General features: G+C 38.5%; 1 protein-coding gene across 1 annotated transcript in view; it reads left to right on the top strand.

Annotated features, from left to right (window-relative positions):
- The window catches only part of LOC139945137 (cAMP-dependent protein kinase catalytic subunit PRKX-like), a 62,476-nt gene extending 43,119 nt beyond the window's left edge, over positions 1 to 19,357 (top strand). The window contains exons 5-7 of the mRNA XM_071942415.1: positions 10,763 to 10,858; positions 11,304 to 11,439; positions 15,967 to 19,357. Of these exons, the coding sequence (XP_071798516.1) occupies positions 10,763 to 10,858; positions 11,304 to 11,439; positions 15,967 to 16,092 (358 nt within the window). The 3' untranslated portion in view covers positions 16,093 to 19,357. The remainder of the gene's footprint in view (positions 1 to 10,762; positions 10,859 to 11,303; positions 11,440 to 15,966) is intronic.
- Positions 19,358 to 20,167: the final 810 nt, after the last annotated feature.

Raw genomic sequence — 20,167 nt, forward strand, 5'->3', positions numbered from 1 at the left:
TTATTCTTTCATAAACCAATGATGCGCATAATATCCATCTTTTATGATACGTTGTTATTGAAACTTGGGAATTGGAATGAATGACGACTTCAACGAACCATTTATTGTCTCTTTCTGAATCGTTTCTTGCAAGTGAGGGTAGTTGGGATTCATCTTCGCTTTAATTGACCCTACTATAGAGCGATGACTTTTGGGAATGTCTGAACGTCATCTCGCAGTCTGTATATCTCATTTCAGAAGGAGTCAAATGTTCAGTGTAATTGGGCCAAGCAGCTCTTTTGCTTGTGGACTTAAAAGGCAGTGGACACTATTGATAACTACTCAACAAAAAAAATTTAACATAAAAACTTGGTATCGAGTAATGAGAGCTGTTGATAGTATAAAACATTGTGAGAAACGGCTCCCTCTGAAGTAACTTAGTTTTCAATAAATAAATAATTTTCCACAAATTTGATTTTGAGACCTCAGAATTAGGTTTTGAGGTCTCAAGGTGTTTTTTCTTTCATTATTATCTTGGAACTTCGACGACAAATTGTGCTAAAATTTTCACAGGTTTGTTATTTTATGCATATGTTGAGATACACCAAGTGAGAAGACTGGTCTTTGACAATTACCAAATGTGTCCAGTGTCTTTAAGTGAAGAACTTCTGAAGAAGCCCTCTTGGTTCATTGCTCTTTAAAGGGGTTTGATACTTTTTGTAGTTTTTGGCCATCATGACATGAATCCCCACTCACTGTGAATGAAGATGTATGTAATATAATTTACCTGTAGAAGTTTAAGCTTCATTAGTTGTCAAGCTTAAAATAAAATAAAAAGTCAAAATCAAAGAGGAGTGTTTTCAGTGGGGTCGCTAAAATAATATTGGCTCCTGACACGCCTAAGACAAAATTTATTTTTGTGAAATTTCTCGAAAAGTATAGCACCTCCTCATTTAATATTTGGTAATTACTCTGAAAATTAATGGCTAAGATTAGAACAGCAGCATCTGATAGTATTATGCAATTTGAGAAATATTTCATTTTGAAGTACTTCGATTAGGGAAAAATTCCAGATGGTTGTTAATAATAATAACAATTTCTTATATAGCGCATTTCACAATAAACCAAATCAATGCGCTTGACGCTTAGTGTCCCTGTAATTGGGCCAAGAACATCCCTTTAATCTTTCTCAGCTCCCTGGGGAGTATACAGCCCCGAGCTGCCGTTGCGCTCTAAAGGCTTTTACATTCACAATATCAACCTCTACCCTCGCAGGTACCCATTTATACCCCTGGGTGAAGAGAAGCAATTATAGTAAAGTATCTTGCTCAAGGACACAAGTGTCACGACCAGGATTCGAACCCACACTCAGGTGACTTAACCACCAGAACTTGAATTCGATGCTCCCAGTCGGCCATGACACTCTACAAACTATTATTTTCAGCGCCAACTTTACATTGGGATGGAAGTGATAGTACCAGTCTGTTATTAGTTGGTTCCAGAATTGAAGTTGAAATTGAATCTTCGACCCACCGGAGAGAAAATAAACGCTGTTGGCGTTCCCAGCTGGAAGAGAATTAGCGACAGTCAGAGTGACTGTGTGGATAGAGGGACATCGACCTGTACGAAGTGGTATCATCGGGCTCATTAATGGAGGAGAGTTGTAACTTTAGTTGCCTATATCACTCATGAGGGCTGTGGGAATAACGTCTGGAAGATTGATTTTTTTTAAAGACACTGGACACCTTTGGTAATTGTCAAGGACCAGTCTTCTCACTTGGTGTATCTCAACATATGCATAAAATAACAAACCTGTGAAAATTTGAGCTCAAGCGGTCATCAATGTTGGGAGATAATAATGAAAGAAAAAACACCCTTGTGCGCTTTCAGATGCCTGATTTCAAGACCACAAATTCTAAATCTGAGGTCTCAAAATCAAATTTGATGAAAATTACTTCTCAAAAACTATGTCACTTCAGAGGGAGCCGTTTCTCACAATGTTTTGTATTATCAACCTCTCCCCATTACTCGTTACCAATTAGGGTTTTGTGATAACAATTACCAATAGTGTCCACTGCCTTTAATAGTATGTTTCTGCTTCTGCTGGTGTACTGTAATCAACACCTTGCTGGACTATCTCAGTATAGCGTCAAATGTGGCATGCATAATGATCTACATTTTAATTTGGGCGTGACTGTTAAACTTGATTAGTTATTTTAATGGTGTCTAGTGATGACTTAAAGACACTGGACACTATTGGTAATTACTCAAAATAATTGTTAGCATAAAAACTTACTTGGTAACAAGCAATGGGGAGAGGTTGATAGTATAAAACACTGTGAGAAACTGCTCCCTCTGAAGTAAAGTAGTTTTTGAGAAAGAAGTAATTTCTCACTAAAATATTTCAATTGAATGCGAGACCTCGGCTGAGGTCTCGAATTCAAGCATCTGAAAGCACACAAGTTGTGCGACAAGGGTGTTTTTTCTACCATTATTCTCTCGCAACTTCGACGACCAATTGAGCTCAAATTTTCACAGTTGTTTTTATTTTGTGCATATGTTGAGATACAGCAAGTGAGTAGACTGGTCTAATTTTGAAAATTACCAAAGGTGTCCAGGGGTGGATTTCACAAAGGTGGTCCTAACTTAGGACTTGTCCTAGGCAATACTAAGAGATAGGACCAGTCCTAAGTTAGGATGAGTTACTGGTCCTAAGTTAGGACTACCTTTGTGAAATCCACCCCAGGGGTGGATTTCACAAAGGTGGTCCTAACTTAGGACTTGTCCTAGGCAATACTAAGAGATAGGACCAGTCCTAAGTTAGGATGAGTTACTGGTCCTAAGTTAGGACTACCTTTGTGAAATCCACCCCAGGGGTGGATTTCACAAAGGTGGTCCTAACTTAGGACTTGTCCTAGGCAATGCTAAGAGATAGGACCAGTCCTAAGTTAGGATGAGTTACTGGTCCTAACTTAGGACCAGTCCTATCTCTTAGCATTGCTTAGGACTAGTCCTAAGTTAGGACTACCTTTGTGAAATCCACCCCAGTGCCTTTAAACTGGCCATCCATACGAGTGATACAAGCCCGTTTGGTGGAGATGTTCTATGTTACTCGGTATGAAGCCGTGAGTTTCTTTATAGATTGTTGTGAGCCTAGCTTTGATTCTGTGATCTTCAATAGTCTCCCATTCTAGCTTTTCTACTAAGGCAGTAGCATTTGTTTCCCTCCTGTAGTCACCAGAGACTAAGCGAGCAGGGGTGGATTTCACAAAGGTAGTCCTAACTTAGGACTAGTCCTAGGCAATGCTAAGAGATAGGACCAGTCCTAAGTTAGGATGAGTTACTGGTCCTAACTTAGGACCAGTCCTATCTCTTAGCATTGCTTAGGACTAGTCCTAAGTTAGGACTACCTTTGTGAAATCTACCCCTGCTCTCCTTTGAACTCTTTCCATGATATTTCTGTGAGTGCCATGGTTCGGGATCCCAGACTACATGTACAACGTCTTGCAAGAACAGTAATAATAGACAGTTGTAAAGTGCCTAATGCAAAAAGCCTCTAAGCGCATAAAGAGAACAATAAAATATACAAAGAGAGAAAGATACAAATTACAAATAAGCAGATTACAAATAAGCAGCTTCAAACAAAAGAGTTTTTTAACAGGGACTTAAAACATTGTAAAGAACTAGCCTGGTGAATATGCACAGGAAGACTATTCCAAAGAAACTGTGCAGCATATGAAAAAGATCTGTGGTCATAAAAAATGGGAGAAGCTCTAGTAGTTGAAAGCAATGACTGTTGAGATGTTCGTAAAGTCCAAGTTGAATAAATTTCCCCCTCCAGGGAAAAAATAAATAAAAAATAAAATAAAAAATATAAAGTCTAAGTTGGAGAATAATGGTGAACAAGTTAAAGGAACATGTTGCCTTGGATGGGACGAGTTGGTCTATAAAAAGGGTTTGTAACCGTTTTTTTATAAAATGCATATGGTTAGAAAGATGTTTTAAAAGTAGAATACAATGATCCACACAAATTTGCCTCGAAATTGCGTGGTTTTCCTTTTACTGTGCGAACTAACACGGTCGGCCATTTATGGGAAAATTTGACTCCCATAAATGGCCGACCGTGTTAGTCGACGAGGTAAAAGGAAAACCACGCAATTTAGAGGCATGTTTGTGTGGATCATTGTATTCTACTTTTAAAACATCTTTCTAACCATATGCATTTTATAACAAACGGTTACAAACTCTTTTAAAAGACCAACTCGACCGATCCAAGGCAACGTGTTCCTTTAAGATAAATATAAGCAGGAGATTGAAATGTTTGAGCCTTGAAATAAAACAAAAATAATAAAACAATTGTGCAATAGTCTACTCTAGGGTGCTTGCTGTGAACCAAAACCACTGTAGTAATTAAACCTCTTCTATTAAACTGGGAAGCCTGGAAGCCTTTTGAGGAAACTTGCTAAAAATGTACTTGTTAATCAACCAAAAATATGGTGGGAACCCCTACTCTTCCAGCAAACTTCATGTTCACTGAAGCTAGAAAGATTGAGTGTAACTAAGTGAAAAACAGGGTGCGTGCTATCAACCAAAAACACTTGGGTTATAACTTCTGCTCTTTCGTTAACTTGATAAGTGCCACGCTTTTTGATGCCCCGTCTTTCTGTGAGAAAAGGGAATTTGTTCTATACCAAAGTACAAGTTGATTTTCTTTGCTTTTCGCTTTGTTGCACCTCACGCGTAAAATATAATCCCGCGTGTTTTGCAACGTTCTTTGAGTTACATCTACTCCCTAGCAAGACACTCAAGATGTCAAGACTACCACCTCGTCTGTCATAGTACGGTGAGTCAGAAGAGAAAGTATTGAGACGTGACGATTCTGAAAATACGATATTACCTGTTCCGTGTAATGGACACAGACTCAAGAAACTCTCTTCCCTGTTTCTTCTTTCCCGTGAGATCATCCCGGCGGATTGGAAAGTGGTTCTAATTCGGGAGGAGAAACGGAAAAGATTTGCAAGATGATCAAAGATGTTGCTTCATCCCCTGAAGGGGGTTCGGGCGGACAGTGTTAAAAAAATAACAGCTTCACGGTTTGCGTTTTACAGCTGATGTAGAAACTACAACCAGTGCCCAGGGGTTTGCGTACTTGTAATATAAACCGAACTGGAGCTGTGATGTTAAGGGACGTTGAAGTCTTAATGGAAGCGTTTGATTTTTCTTTTGTAGAGAGGAGTGTCTCTCAAGTCCTAAAAACGGAAGGCGCCTATGGGTCTTTAAGAAAACAGGTATTTTTTTAAGAAACCTCTACAAGTCAAGATGACACTTTGGAGGGCATTGTCAAAGGAGGAAGAAATTGTGGTTTGACCCATTCTTCCATCGGATATCTTTTTATGAGTTGCTGCCAGGGATGAATGAGAAATTTCAGATTTGTTTTTGAATTCAGACTGCCTTGTGGTAACTTTGGTTTTCTTCAGATATCAGAAATCACGCTCTTTGTTCAACTTCTCCATAATTTTTAAGAAATTTGCCCAACTGAAAATGTATTTATAACTAATTGCTATGGGTATTTTTATTTTCAAGAATTTGGTAATAACAAAATATATTATGTCGCTGAAAAATGTAGTCCTCATTCAAGATGTTTTCTAGTTTTTTATTCTCTTTTCCTTGTTTTTTGAGGGGAGATACAGTGAACTGTGAAATGCACTTTTAATAATAGTGATTGAATACTTGGACAATTTTTTGTCCAAGCCGCAAAGCTGAAAACCACTCGGGTCTGTCAGTCAATTTTAAATGACGTTGACTTCCGAAACGAAGAATAAATCCATTGAACTTTCACGTACCCTTAAAGGCATTGGACATGTTTGGTAGTCTGGGACGGAACACCAACATATGCATAGAAAATGTGGGTTCAATTCGGGCTCAATTAGTTGCAAGAGAATAATGAAAGAAAGAAAAAAACACCACTGTTGCACAATTTGTACGTGCTTTCAGATGCCTGAAAAAAGGGCTTCAGGCCTGAAGTCTTTTAATGAGTGAGACATTCCCTCTTTCTCAAAAACTCTGTTACTTCAGAGGGTGCAGTTTCTCACATGTTTTATACTATCAACAGCTCTCCATTCCTCGTTACCAAGTAATTTTTATGCTAACAATTATTTTGAGTTATTACCAAAAGTGTCCAGTGCCTTTAAAATGTCAGGCATACTCTCACAAAAAAAATCAACATTCCATCATTTGCACAAAAATTCCAGGGTCTTTGGGTGACGGATGCCAGCTATTTGTTCTGTTAAATGTTTTCCGAGCGCGTTACTGGAGGGCCAGCTTTATGCCCAGGTTACCGGCTTGTTAATCTTTCTGCCAGATGCGCAATTTGATCACAATTCACAGATTTTCTAGAAGGTACAGTTACAGGGCTCTCATAAAAGGGTCAAGTTGTCTCTTTTATTTAGTTATTTAAAAAAAAAAAAAAAAAAAAAAAAAGTCAGGCAGATTGGTGATGATTAGTCAGGTTTTTAGCCGATTTACCCCCAAAAGTGCCATTAAGATTTGTTTATTAATAGCTATTTTTTCCAATAAAGGATTTGGGTACTTTTTGTACGACACAAAACACAGACACTCACAGAATAATTACTACAGATTTACATTAAACTTTACCTGGTTGAAAGATAATGATGATAGAAAGCTTTCCTTAAATTATTAATTGCTGGGGTGCTGTAGTTTATGAGAAATTAGTGTAAAAAAAATTGTTTAGCTTTTTTATTTATTGATCGATTTGTATTAAACAAAATATTCAGATCAAATTCACAAAAAATACTATCAACAGCTCCCCATTGCCCGTTACCAAGTAAGGTTTTATGCTAATAATTATTTTGAGTAATTACCAATAGTGTCCACTGTCTTTAAGGGCACTGGACACAGTTGGTAATTGTCAAAGATCAATATTCTTACTTGGTGTATCCCAACATATGCATAAAATAACAAACCTGTGAAAATGTTTGCTCAACTGGTCATCAAAGTTGCAAGAGAATATGAAAGAAAAAACACCCTCGTTGCACAATTGTGTGTGCTTTCAGATGCATAATAAAAGACCTCAACTGAGGTATTATATTATTTGAGTGAGAAATTACCTAATTCTCAAAAACTACGTAGGAGCTGTTTTTCGCAATGTTCTTTTATACTATCAACAGCTCTCCATTGCTGGTTTTACCTTGAGTAAGTTTCTTTGCTAACATTTGTTTTGAGTAATTACCAATAGTGTCCAGTGCCTTTTAAAGGCAGTGGACACTATTGGTAATTACTCAAAATAATTATTAGCACGAAACCTTACTTGGTAACGAGTAATGGGGAGAGGTTGGTAGTATAAAACATTGTGAGAAACAGCTCCCTCTGAAGTGGAGTAATTTTCGAGAAAGAAGTAATTTTCCACGAATTTGATTTCGAGACCTCAAGTTTAGAACTTTAGGTCTCGAAATCAACCATCTAAACGCACACAACTTCGTGTGACAAGGGTGTTTTTTCTTTCATTATTATCTCGCAACTTCGACGACCAATTGAGCTCAAATTTTCACAGGTTTGTTATTTCATGCATATGTTGAGATACACCAAGTGAGAAGACTGGTCTTTGGCAATTACCAATAGTGTCCACTGTCTTTAAGACAGTGCCCCCAGTGGTGGACACTATTGGTAATTGTCAAAGACTAGTCTTTACAGTTGGTGTTTCTCAACATATGCATAAAATAACAAACCTGTGAAAATATGAGCTCAATCGGTCGTTGAATCTGCAAGATAATAATGAAAGAAAAAAACACCCTTGTCACACGAAGTTGTGTGCTTTCTGATGCTTGATTTCGAGACCTCAAATTCTAAACTTGAGGTCTCGAAATCAAATTAATGGAAACTTACATCTTTCTCGAAAACTATGTCATTTCAGAGGGAGCTGTTCCTCACAATGTTTTATACTATCAACCTCTCCTCATTACTTGTAATCAAGAAAGGTTTTATGATGATAATTATTTTGAGTAATTACCAATAGTGTCCACTGCCTTTAAGTGAAATGGCTGGAAATCCTTCTTTCTTCTGTCCTTGCACTGAAATAATTGGTAACTCCTTTACAGTAATCATTGTAATAATATTGCATTGTAACAATATCCTCTTGCCTCCAACCATTAGAGCGCCAGCCATTATTTACAGATTGACAGTAATACATCTTGGATGACCTTTGACCTTAAACCATGTGGGCCAGATGTTCGTTGGACTTGACTGACACTCTGCCAGTTTATCTCATGCAACAGAAATTAATCCAAAACAAAAGAAAAAAAGAAATTCCTGTGGCCAGTGAAATTTGATGTTAAGTTTCTGGTTGCAGCCAAGTCTTAAGTTTATCACATTCCTTTAATTTTGTTTTATTTATAAATTGTTTCCAACTTTTTTTAATGCAAAAAATAGTTAATGGCCTGACGTTTCGACCCTAGCAGAGTCTTTCTCAAAGGCTAATGTAAATGACTCCACCACCAACATGAATAGATAACTAAGCCTTCAAGAAAGACTCTGCTAGGGTTGAAAGGCAAGGCCATTAACTATTTTGTGCATTTATACCATTGGTCCATTTGGTTGGTAAATTATTTGCAACAGCTAATATTTTCTCAACTTTTTTTTACCGTAAATGATCAAAGTCTTGCTATCAAAAAATGTGCCTCCCCCCCCCCCCCCCCACAAAAAAATCTCAAATTGTCAAGTGCCAGGGGGACGTGTATAGTATTTGTCTGTGTGTGAAGGGATTTTTTGATATTACATGACGTAAATCAAAAATTATTTGGATTTTTGGTAGTTTATAGAGAGTAAATCTTGAAGCAAGGCCACAGAAATATGTGTCAAATATTTCGCTGGTGACTCATGACGTCCATGAGTCCAAAAGAAAACAGCAAAAACAATTTCAGGGCTTCATGATTTTTTAAGCAAACATAAACACGACAGCTCAAGCCACACTGAAAATTTGACGGTCACTCGTCCTCCCCTGAGGCAAATGCAACTGTAATATTCTAAAAATAATCTTATCGGGTGAACTGAATTGTCCAACCTGCTCAGTACACCTGCCAGCTTATTGCATTATGATTTTCGCTAATTTAATTAACGGCTTTGCGATTGCTTTAATGGGTTTACCACAATCCAGCAGTCTGAACATTTTTTTTTTTTTTTTGAAAGGTTTATTTCCACATATTATCATCAAAAAAATGCAGTCAATAATATATGAATGTGGAGGCACCTTCCAAAAAGCAGGGCTTGTTGAAGGCAGTGGACACTATTGGTAATTACTTAAAATAATTATACGCATAAAACCTTACTTGGTGACGAGTAATGTGGAGAGGTTGATAGTATAAAACATTGTGAGAAACGGCTCCCTCTGAAGTGACATAGTTTTCGAGAAAGAAGTTATTTTCCACGAGTTTGATTTCGAGACCTCAGATTTAGGATTTGAGGTCTCGAAATCAACCATCTAAAAGCACACAACTTCGTGTTACAAGGGTGTTTTTTTCCTCATTTTTATAGCACAGGTGTTTTTGTCAACAGCCAATCCCATCTCTGAAAAAAGAAAAAAAAAAAAAAAAACCATTTATATCCATCAAAACACTAGCATTGACAACGAACACAACAAAGTACAAAGAGTACAGGAATAGAAATAATAATGTCTCAACAAATGAAAATCAAATTTAATAAGGGAATAAAAGGGTAGCGACGAGTTCTTAAACTGTCGTTTAAAACCGGCAGGGTCGTGGCCGTGTGGTAAGGGCCCGAGCCGAAATCTCCCCAAAAATGTGAAACATGATACTCTGTGGTAGTAGAATATATAGCAAGACAGTTCTGTGAAGAACAAACTCTACTTGGCAAGTAGATACACACATGGTGTTACCGCAAACCAAATATATATTGATACCCCACCATGCAATGCCTCAAATTACATTGAACTTAATAAATGATTTTTCTCAGGAACTTCTGGATATTGTGTGTCTGCGCCATAGAGCTATATATATTGACTAGAGCGCTAACTTGCTCTGCGTTTTGAAGCCACCCTGGGCGCAGACATGCTTGATGTGTTGCGTGACTACGGAACGGTTTTAATTCACATTGGCGCTTTTCCTTTTCATTCGGCGTGTGCGCTTACGTACGCGACTGTCCATTTGCGTCTGTCTGCGCTACGAAAACCGCAAGTTCGACTTGATTGACGTACTTAAAAAAGTATATGTGCCTTTTAAACATGACGCACATGACGCTCGCAGTTTGTACGCTCATCAGCAGATTGTGCGTTCACATTGGCTGAATTTTTTTGTTCGATGATACATAGAAAAGAACAAACGCACTATCATGCAAATAGCCGTACAATTGCCGTACAAAATATCAAGCTTTTGTATTGGTTTGTACATAAACATGGATGCGCCCACACGGCTTCAAAACTTTAGTGCGTGTATAACGGGGTGTTAGCGCTCTAGTCAATATATACAGCTCTATGGTCTGCGCTCTACCAAGCTACACTAGCTCTACATGTATGTTGGGGATTTCCCTATTTTGTCAATAAGTTTGCCAGGGATCACACCCAAGTTTACAATACAACCTGGCTGCAAAAGGAATCGCCCTTATGAAGGAGATGCACCTTTTTTATTTCGCGGATAAAGACTGATAATAATATTATCTTTTTACTCAAAATGATGTGTTATAAGCAATGTTATCTCTTTTACATTTTGTTAGTGATATTTATTGGGAATTTTTTTTTCTTTCTTTCTTCTGTCAGGTACCCACCCTTCTTTGATGATAATCCATTTGGTATATATGAGAAGATATTGGAAGGCAAGATAGACTGGCCCAAACATCTGGAAAAAGACGCAAGGTTTGTCAACATTTTTTTTAGCAGTATCTGGCCTTTAAAGGCTCAAAATCAATGTTAGCATAAAAACTTACTTGAAGGAATACCTTTTCCTTGATGAGATGTTCTTATTCTTTGAAGAAAATATTGCCTTTCTTGAAGAAGTGTACAAACTGCAAAAATGGTCCTTTGTCTTAAAGAAATGACTACCTCTTCCTGGAAATAAAGTATTTTTCAAGGATTAAAATCCTTGAAGAAATGTACCTCTGTTCCTCTTCCTTGAAGAAATGTTCTTATTCCTTGAAGAAAATATTGCCTTTTCTTGAAGAAGTGTACCTTTTCTTGAAAAAAATGTACACATCCCAAATGGTTCATTCTTACGTTATCAACATAAATCTTGTTTCCATTCCTGTTGAGGACAAGCTATTCATAACTTCTCCATAACTTAGTTTCAAATGTTTTCTTTCAGGGATTTGGTGCAGAAGTTACTTGTCATTGACAGGACAAAACGAATCGGATGTTTAGTCAACGGCAGCGAAGACATAAAAAATCATGACTGGTTTGTTGGAACAGACTGGGATACAGTCAGGAGGAGACAGCTCAAGGTAAATAAATCAAAAAATAAGTTATGTAAGTGTCGTGGCGGAGCGGTTAAGATCACCGAATTCAAACTCTGGTGTTTCTGATCAGCAGAGTGTGGGTTCGAATCCCCAGCCGTGACGCATGTGTCCTTAAGCAAGACACTTTAGCCATTGCTTTGTCCTTCGGATAGGATGTACATTTTAAAGCCATTGGTCTGATGTGTTATGTAACGCATATAAAAGAACCCAGTGCACTTATCGAAAAGAGAAGGGGTTCGCTGCAGTGTATCTGGCTGGTTTGCCAGCATATTGCACCACAACACCTTGTAAACCATTACATGGTACTAAGGATTAGGTCTCATAACTCAAACTTCGTCCCACTCACCTTGCAGTAAAAATACCCTGCGCTTTGTATCCTTTGGCAAAAGGCTTGTCAACCGCCCCGTGTGTCGTCTTTGGACGCGGTGAACCGCACACCATCACATGCATGTATGGCAAAATGATTATCTTGTGACAACACATAGACCGTTTCTACGTGTTTTCATTGGCCAATGTTCATGACGTCTACTGTATGGAAAAACAAACAAAAAGGCGTACGTGCATCGATAAAGGTGGTCTCCCAACGAAATCGCACGCACATTTTCTCACTCGACGTTCTCCATGTTTTGTGGGTGGGGTGGGGTGTTCTTGGCCCACTTTCACTGTTCTCAGGCCCGAACTATGAGAATACGACCCTAGGACAGTATACTGGTGTCACATTGAAATCACACGCACAATGTCTTACTCGGCGTTCTCCAGGTTCTATTTCTATGGTGGGGTGTTCTTGGCTCAAGTTCACTGTTCTCTCGCCCGAACTATGAGAACACAACCCAAGAACAACATACACCACATTTCATCGTAGGTTTCGAGAACAACACTTTACAAATTAATGGCGGCAGCATCTCAAGGGAATTAGTAAATTAAATGCAAAATTACTCTAAAGTAGATTGTTATAGTTAATTTTGATAAGTTGAAAGTTAACATTAGACTGTCATCCCAAAGAAATAGGTCGAAGGTTAGGTCTCTTTCTACTGTCAGGTTTCCCATTATTGAAAAACCAGCCTATTGAGTGACCTACCGCGTAGTCACAATTGACCAGTAACAAATCACATTTTCGTGGCGCTGTATAACATCGTCGTTTGAGCGGATGAAGCAAGAACAGCGATCCTACTTGTTTTCAACTTCCCAAAAAAAGAAACGCCCGAACTCAGCCAATGTTAGGTTAAAAGCAATGGTGATTGTGAAGTGGATGTTTAAGTAGACTGGTCCCCGGATAAAGACAGATATTGGTTTTATATAATGATTTGGATACAATGATTTCATTGGATAAACCTGCAGTGAGGTAAGCTTTCCATATCTGTGTTTTGATTGGTCAGGGGCGATGTTTGGCAGCTGCACATTCGGTCGCCTGCATTTGTTTGACATGTAATGCATGTACGTAGGATTTGGCTGCGAATCTCCATGTGAAATGAATGCGAGGTCAAAAGCGCGTTCGAACTTGAATTGACGCAGGCTTAAAGCAGATCTCTTGCGTAAATCACAAGCCTTAAAGTGTGATATCAGTTTTTCAAGTTCAAACTAATGTTAAGGTGCCAGACTATTTTTTTGATTCAAGCCTCAGTATGGCAAAATTTTCGGCAATGGCTGTGGCTTGATTGTCATGTGAACATGCATTGAAGCATCGGATGCCCATAGGAACACCCTTAGCAACTGCCACAGTCAAAGCCACGGCTTCCAATGGGAGACTTTGAGGCGCTAGGTGGCAGCGAACTTACCAGGTAAATTTCCATTGTTGCAGTAGTTCTAAGCATGCGAAAATATTACCGAGAACAATGGGTTTTACCTGTTAAGTCTGCTGCCACCAAGCGTCCCAAAAGTCCCCCATTGGATACGGCCTACATGTATGATTCTCATCATAATACCATTCTCTCCATCATGGGGAGATAGAGCCACCCAACTAATGCAATCTGGTGCTGATTGCCACATCTGCCGTGCCCGAGACTTGAAGTCCGCTTCCAGCTGACACACCCAGGTGTTACGACCCTTACAACAACAAAAAAACATAAGAATTTTATAGGAGTCTTATAGGAATCCAAGAGGAATCCAAGAAGTGACAACAAATCTATAGGAATTCTATAGGAGTCCTATATAAATCCTATAGGATTAGGTGTTTGGCCTATAGTTAGGACTTTTTTGTAAGGGGAGGTTGGCCTCTTGGTCTTTTTCAGGCTGGGCTGGGGCGGGATTCTCTCATTCTCCCAAAATAGCTGCCGTCCATTTCCTTTTAGCAATTTGTTACATTTAAGGATTGGTTTGGGGTTTAGTATTAGGGTTGTTCCTGTTTGAAAGTCAGTTACAAATTTTGGCCGGAAGTAAAGACAATTATTCGTGAAAGGATGCTGTGTTTTACCATAGAGTAGGGACCAGGTGTGGATTTCACAAAGGTAGTCCTAACTTAGGACTAGTCCTAGGCAATGCTAAGAGATAGGACCAGTCCTAAGTTAGGACCAGTAACTCATCCTAACTTAGGACTGGTCCTATCTCTTAGCATTGCCTAGGACTGAAATCCACCCCAGGTCTGTTTCATGCTCTATGGTTTTACCATTTTACTTGTACATAACAAAACCTGAGGGCTTGCAACCATAATGAATGTGCTTGATGGTGAAAAAGAATGTGAAATGAGACTGGCCAATTAAGCCTCGTCCACCGTGACAACTTCGCAGTTACAGCATTCATGTGGGATGGACACTTGCCGCACCTCTTAAAAACACTGGACACTATTGGTAATTGTCAAAATCCAGTCTTCTCACTTGGTGTATCTTAACATATGCATAAAATAACAAACCTTTGAAAATTTGAGCTCGATTGGTCGTCGGAGTTGCGAGATAACTATGAAAGAAAAAAACACCCTTGTCAACCGAAGTTGTGTGCTTTTAGATGCTTGATTTTGAGACCTCAACTTCTAAACTTGAGGTCTCAAAATCAAATTCGTGGAAAATTACTTCTTTCTTAAAAACTACAACACTTCAGAGGGAGCCATTTCTCACAATGTTTTATACTATCAACCTCTCCACATTACTCGTTACCAAGTAAGGTTTTATGATAATAATTATTTTGAGTAGTTACCAATAGTGTCCAGTGTCTTTAATCATCTAGTCAATAATAACATACCCGTTTTGGGGCAGAGAGGGTATCTCACACCCTCATCCCCACCCTCCAATGTTCCTACAGGGTGAACCAAAAAGAAGTTGACCGGGATTTATGACTTTTTTCAAAACAAAAAAAATTACATTAATTTTGGTTTTTACCCATACACCGATGTGTGTTAGCACTGTATACTCAGTACTTTCCCGAGTCCTGTGAAAAAATATCACAGGCATGTTACTCGGGTGGGATTCGAACCCACGACCCTTGCAATTCTAAAGCAGTGTCTTACCAACTAGACTACCGAGGTTGCCGGGCATCTAGAGGCAGTTTGAATCCTTAAAAAAATTACACTCAAAAGTTCAGTAAACATGTATTTAACAAACACTCTCTCTTGCATATTGGAAACAAATAATGAAAGAAATTGATCATTCCTAAGAGGAGTTATGTCTATTTTAATAAAGAATACTCATCTTGCAAGCTGTACATGGAATACTTGACAAAACACAAGAATGACTTTTGTATACCCTTTTGCTACTTACTCAGATGATTAGATGCAGTCTAGCGTTAACATTCCATGGAGGGCTTTCAGTAAAACAGGCATAACTTCTCTTAGAAGTGACTAATTTGTTTTAGTATTTTCTTTTCTCCAGATAAGTAGGGAATAATGCTTGTTTATATGTGCTTCACTGGGGTTCTGAGTGTCAGTTGTTGTTTTGTTTTTAAATCTCAGTCAACTTCTTTTAGAATCGCCCTGTATTTTCCTCTTACTGAAGAATCCTCCTAAAATCCTCTGAAGAATTTGGGAGTTTCCAAGCACACAAAGCACACACAATAGGGGTACAAAGTCAAAATGTCCCTTATCTACGATTCCAGCCAAAATGCTTTGGCCACGTGACAATAAACATACCCTTCCTCTGTAAAAGTTTTCAACCTCAGCTGTAGCGCCGACCAAGAAATGAGAGCCAACATTGGGCGGGGGTCGCAAAGTATGGCCGGAGTTGTTGCCCCAAAAGCAGTCCGAGCACTTTGTCCGCAGAAAACACTGCTTGACAAATTTCTTTGCTAAGCAAAATTGAGTCGGGCATCAGCCACAGTAATGCAAACCCAATATAATTTTAGGTTGGCACCAGATTCTGCTAAGCAATTTTATTCTTTGTTTAGTGAGTTTTTGTGCTTACAGGCTTTATGAGCGTGGGCCCTGGTGGCAGATTGATGATCACATTCTACTCTGGCGTTGAACCATGTCTGTGTGTGTATGAACCTACGTTCCGGATTGGTTAGTTTCCTTAAGGGGAATGATTGATTGGTCTATTCCAAAAAGGGTTTGTCATTAAAAAGGAAATGTTGTTTTTTATTTATCGACAGCCGCCAGTAGTACCCACCGTTTCGCACGACGGAGACACTCAGAACTTTGACAAATACGAGGATGACGGTTGGCAAGATGCGGAGGCAGTCACCTCCGACATTCTTGAACTCTTCAGAGAATTTTGACGAATGGCTTGAGGAATTAAAGAAACTCTCTTTCAGACTTCCATAGTGTGTCCCACCATGTTTTTTTAAAACTAAAATTTTTGAGAGCCGTCATGGCATGCTCACAAACCTCAATGTCATTGGACGATGTTGAAGCAACCCAGTATGAACATAATGGCGTGACATATGCTGATAACATACCGTCATCATGTTTAAGAACAATTTGGATGGAGCACCAGGTGACAGTTGCCAAGGAGATCATCATTCTGTGCATGGATTTGTAGATGTGGCTTTCCGAACATTCTTCCGTAATCATCATAAACTCCATCTACATGACCTACATATTTCCAGCGGTGCAAGAAAGGAGAGAATCACTGGATACCCGCATATGAACTTTGACCTTTGACCCTTGTGGATGGAAACCCTAACCCTGTGTATCATTGTTTGGGCCAATGTACTGTGTGTCTCAAAAAGAAAATATACACTTTTGAAATGGCTCCCGAATAAAAAATATATTATTCTGGGGAAAGTGTTTAGGTGTATGGATAGCTTATGGATTCAACTTTCATATGACCCCAAAAAGTCCTAAAATAGTTCATGTTCGGGTGAGCACTGCTGACTGAAGAATAAGTAGCAGACATCTTGGATTGAATTTTGTACGCGCCAAAGGACTTACCTCTCACAAATTGGAAGGCTAATTACTGCGCAACCTAATGTTCATACCCTTAACAAAAGTGAGCATTGCTCACCCAATCATGATTTATTTTTCAGACTTTTTGGTGTCATATGAAAGTTGAGTCCATAAGCTATCCATACATATAAACCTTTTCCCCAAGAAACATATATTTTTTATTCGGCAGCCATTTCAAAAGTGTATAGTATTAATTTGAGACACCCTGTACAAGCAAAAACTACCTCATGCTTGTTAAGCATCTCCAAATGTACTTTAAAATAACTTGTCTGTGTTTTAGCTCCTGGGTCCAATTTGATATAATAAGCTGCTAAGCAGCATATAGTTGCTTACCAATTTAATCTGCTATTTGTTCAACTTCTCGACCGGGGCTGATTTCATAGAGTTGCTTAAGCAGGCAATAGTGTTTCAGCAGGATACCAGTCGACGGTGGTACATTCAGCCATTTTGGCTGGTAACCAGATTCTGTTAAGCATAATTTGCTTGTGCTTACACTGCTTAAAACTGTGTTCTTGAAATAAGAAAACAACTTATTCAAAGAAATTTGTGCCACTCCCAAAAATCTTAATGGACAACTTTTGTAAGGATGTGACACAATAATATTTTTTTTAAATAAGATTTTGTTCTTACTTAAAGAATATCTCTTTTGGCAGTGTAGCTACTTTTGTGCTTAAAGGCATTAGACACCAGTCTTTTTGGTCTCACTTGGTGTATCCCAACATATGCATAAAATATCAAATCTGTGAAAATTTGAGCTTCATTGGTCATCGAAGTTGCAAGAGAACAATGAAAAAAATAATACTCTTGTTGCAAAACTCTGTGTGCGATCAGATGCATAATAGAAGGCTTCAGGCCTGAAGGCTTTTAATAATGAGTGACTGAGATTATGCTCTTCCTAAAGATTGACGACACGCAGGGTAATGGCAAACTGGTTCTTCCTTACCGAATGTCTTTTTTAATGTCCTATTTAAAGTGTCTAACAGATGAACATATATTTGTATCAAAGATGTTTGTGAATATTTTTTAAAAAGTACAGTATTTTGTATAAAAAAAATCCAAGAGAAAAAAGTGAAGGAAATCATAAATTCTGTTGTTTACTTTGTATTAACCAACTGTATGTATGTACTTGTTCAAACGAGTATCGTTTCCGACGTATTGTTAGAATTCTTTTAAAAAGAACACCAACCATTATACGCACAAGTTTCATTTTCAATGAGAATGCACATTTTTTTTCAGTTGTGCCCAGCCCTCACATGCCCGTACTCAACATGCTTGTTGAATTATGAGTTTAAGCGATCTAGTCAATATATATAATATAGCTCTATGAGACAGTCACACCTTGAGCAAGTTCGAGTGTGAACATTAGTCGACCTGTGATTAACCATTGACCAGCAATGTGTATACGCAGTGACGTACTCACTCGAACGACTCGTTTGGAAGCCTTACACAGTATTCATCACTTCCATTGCCTTTTCGCTACAGTGCCACTGGTTCCCTTCTGCGTTTTACACATGTCAGCATGGAACAAGCTATTGGGACCACAGAAGAAACCATGGTTATGAGGCTGGTTCCAAAGGGTCGACCCACAGTAGTCAACCAATGGGCGACCAGCCTGGGTTCGAGTCAAAATAATCAACCTTTAGTTAACCATTGTGCACACTCGAACTTGCTCCTTGATGAAGTTATATTTCAAAGTTGTGGTCTTTGCAACTCATCAATGTTTATAACAAAAATTGATGGACTGAGTGTGAGTGGACAGAAAATGACATACCCTTTCCCCCCATTTTCCCCTAAGGAGGAGTTGAAAATGATTTTGCCATTGCTTTCATGACTTTTTAAAGAGAAAGATATTTACGAAGCCTTACAGAAAAGCCTTAAAATCGCTCAAATGGCCTTGAAGTTTATTAATAAAAAGAAGTATCAAAACAAGATACAGCTTGTTGATCCAGGCCCTTGGTAGTTAAGGGTCTGGTAGCTAGACCAACAGTATTTTATCCACTTATTCGGTGCCTACGCAAAGTGTTTCAGAGTGTGTCTGCCAAATTATTAGTCTGGCATCAACTCTTCTTATTTGTGCCTGCTTGTGTGTTTTTCTTTTCTATGATGAACACAGCTTGCCTTGTTCTTATCAACAGAGAGTCTGGTACACAGACGGCTAGTCTGGTTCCATTCTCAAGAAACTGATTCTTATATGGACGTGTTGTGTGGTTGTTTTGCATTTGGTTTGTGATGAAATTTGCTAAAAATGTGTTTTTGTCCATTTGCTTTTTGAGTTTCAGGGTTTAGTAGGATAAGTAAATTACAAATGATTGTATTTGGAGTTGTATGACTTGTTACTCGTCGACTTCTGGATTTGTCTTCTACAGAAAGAACTGACCTCTGATTATTTTGCCGTCCAGTGGAAGCAACCACTCTAGTATATCATGCTCATGATTATTGTATAGAGGAGGAATTACTACATGGCTGTGCCATGGTCTTTATTACACCACGCAGAGTGGATATATTTAAAACAATAAAGATCAATAATGGTGTCCCTCAGGGCTCTGTTTCTTGCCATAATAAGGCCCTTTTCAAAATCACTGTTTGGGCTTGGTGGTCAGGGTGGCTGCCACTTATTTGAAGAAAAAAAAGTGTGCTCTACATACAGGGCTTGGTTCAGGTTGCCAGAGCCAAGCCGGGAGCCTAAGCCACTGTTTTGAAAACGGCCTTAATCTGGCCAAAGTAGAGCCCTGTGGGACACCATTCCTCTTACTTATGTAGTAACCTAAACCTTATACTAGGTATTTAGGGATATTTGCTCTAAAGACACTGGACACCTTTGGTAATTGTCAAAGACCAAGGCCCAATTTCATAAAGCCTGTAAGCACAAAAATTTGCTTAGCATGAAATTTCGTCCTTGATTAAAACAGGATTACCAACCAAATATCCACTTTTTGCATTCTGCTGGTGACAGGTATTCAGCTGTTGTTTGCTTATCCTGAAAACCACCCAGAAATTTGGTTGGTAATCCTGTTTTAATCAAGGACGAAACTTCATGCTAAGCAAATTTTTGTGCCCAGTCTTCTGACTTGGTATATCCCAACATGTGCATGAAATAATAAACCTGTGAAAATTTAGGCTCATTTGGTCATCGAAGTTGCAAGAGAATATTGAAATAAAAAAACACCCTTGTTGCACAACCTTATGTGCTTTCAGATGCATAATAAAAGGCTTTATTTTATTATTTGAGTGAGAAATTAACCTCTTTCTCAAAAACTAGGGAGCCATTTCTCACAATGTTTTATACTATCAACAGCTCTCCATTGCTCGTACCAAGTAGGTTTTTATGCCAACAATAATTTTGAGTAATTACCAATAATGTCCAATGCCTTAAAACAAAGTGTCGCGATTATTACAACAATAAAT

Source organism: Asterias amurensis, chromosome 12 (assembly GCF_032118995.1).
Source record: "Asterias amurensis chromosome 12, ASM3211899v1".
In the NCBI taxonomy this organism is placed as follows: Eukaryota; Metazoa; Echinodermata; class Asteroidea; order Forcipulatida; family Asteriidae; genus Asterias; species Asterias amurensis.